Genomic DNA, 1,688 nt, shown 5'->3' with positions numbered 1-1,688 from the left:
ATAAGGGTCGTTGCCTGGATGCTGCGTTTTTGTCATAACCCGAAGTCACATCATCGCCGNCAAATGAATGTGCACTAGAGGAAGTTGCGAAACGAGTCATCATCCTGAATACAGGGGAGTATCCAATCAATTTTTCTAATTTTTCGTCATTTTTTAAGATAATAAGGGTCGTTGCCTGGATGCTGCGTTTTTGTCATAACCCGAAGTCACATCATCGCCGAAGTGGAGAGTTGAGGTCTGATGAACTTGCAGCCGCTGAAAATAAAATAATTCGTCGCGTTCAGTTCGAGTCATTTGCAGATGAAATCCAAGCCATTAAGCACAAGGGTTGTCTGCCGAAGTCGAGCTCTCTATATCAGCTAACGCCCTTTGTAGACGTCGATGGTTTGCTGAAGGTAAACGGGAGAATTGACGCTGCTTATTGCCTGCCGATTACAGCCAGACGCCCGGTTATTCTGCCACAGAACCACTACGTGACACGTCTCGTTGCGAAGAAATATCACTGCCAGCTTCACCACCAGAACGACAGTCTCACAATCAACGAAATGCGACAAAGATTTTGGGTGCCTCGTGCGCGTGCTCTGCTCAAGTCAGTCAAGAGGGAGTGTTCTACGTGCATTCATACCAACGCAAAGCCAGCAGTTCCGCTTATGGGTCAGTTGCCGGTAGACCGTCTTACACCGTNAAGCCAGCAGTTCCGCTTATGGGTCAGTTGCCGGTAGACCGTCTTACACCATATGTGCGCCCGTTCTCCTATGCCAGGGTCGATTATTGCGGACCCTTTTTTGTNATGTGCGCCCGTTCTCCTATGCCGGAGTCGATTATTGCGGACCCTTTTTTGTGACTATCGGCCGAAGAAGAGAAAAGCGTTGGGTTGGATTGTTTACGTGCTTAACGACAAGGGCAGTGCACTTAGAAATCGCTGCAGACCTCTCGACTGACTCATTCATCTTGTGTTTGCGCAATTTCGTCAACCGTAGAGGAGTACCCGTGAGAATTCGAAGCGATAATGGGACCAATTTTGTGGGCGCCCAAAAGGAGCTTGAGGCCGGAGAACGTTTGTTTGATTTCAACGCAATACAGGGTGAGATGGCACGACGCAACATTGAATGGCTCTTCAACTGCCCTGCGAATCCGTCAGCCGGAGGCTGCTGGGAACGCCTTGTGCAATGCACCAAACGACTGTTGCAAAGGGTGTTGCGTGAAGAAGCACCGCGATTGGAGACATTCCGCAGCGTCTTACTCGAAGCGGAAAACATCATCAACAGCCGCCCGCTGACTGAGTTAGCCGTAACACCGCAGGACGAAGAACCATTGACGCCAAACCACTTTCTGTTGGGCTGCCTTAACTCCACGCAAACGCCTAACCCAGCAGAAGAAAAGGTATGCCTTCGAAAACAGTGGCGCATCGCACAAAACTTAANGTATGCCTTCGAAAACAGTGGCGCATCGCACAAAATTTAAAGGACCGGCTGTGGAAGAGGTGGACAGTTGAATATTTGCCACAACTGCTTCGCCGCTGTAAGTGGAGGGAGAGAGCAACGCCTTTGCAACCTGGTCAGTTGGTCATCGTTTGTGACTCTGCCCGCCCGAGGAGCCAGTGGGAACGTGGCAGGATAACCGAGGTTTCCGTCGCTACGGATGGCCAAGTAAGAAGTGCAGCAGTTCGTACGGCTTCTGGTGTTATA

General features: G+C 50.2%; 1 protein-coding gene across 1 annotated transcript; it reads left to right on the top strand.

Annotated features, from left to right (window-relative positions):
• Window positions 1-70: 70 nt before the first annotated feature.
• On the top strand, window positions 71-1,423 carry LOC108356391 (uncharacterized; the record flags this gene model as incomplete). The annotated part of the gene is made up of 2 exons (XM_017607504.1): window positions 71-684; window positions 791-1,423. Coding segments are annotated over exons 1-2 (1,138 nt in total), but the record flags the coding sequence as incomplete, so codon positions are not given.
• Between the last annotated feature and the right edge of the window lie 265 nt (window positions 1,424-1,688).

Source organism: Rhagoletis zephyria, unplaced genomic scaffold (assembly GCF_001687245.7).
Source record: "Rhagoletis zephyria isolate East Lansing unplaced genomic scaffold, Rhagoletis_zephyria_1.1 Rzeph_scaffold_58446, whole genome shotgun sequence".
Classification (NCBI taxonomy): domain Eukaryota; kingdom Metazoa; phylum Arthropoda; class Insecta; order Diptera; family Tephritidae; genus Rhagoletis; species Rhagoletis zephyria.
This window is presented reverse-complemented; position numbering and strand designations above follow the sequence as displayed.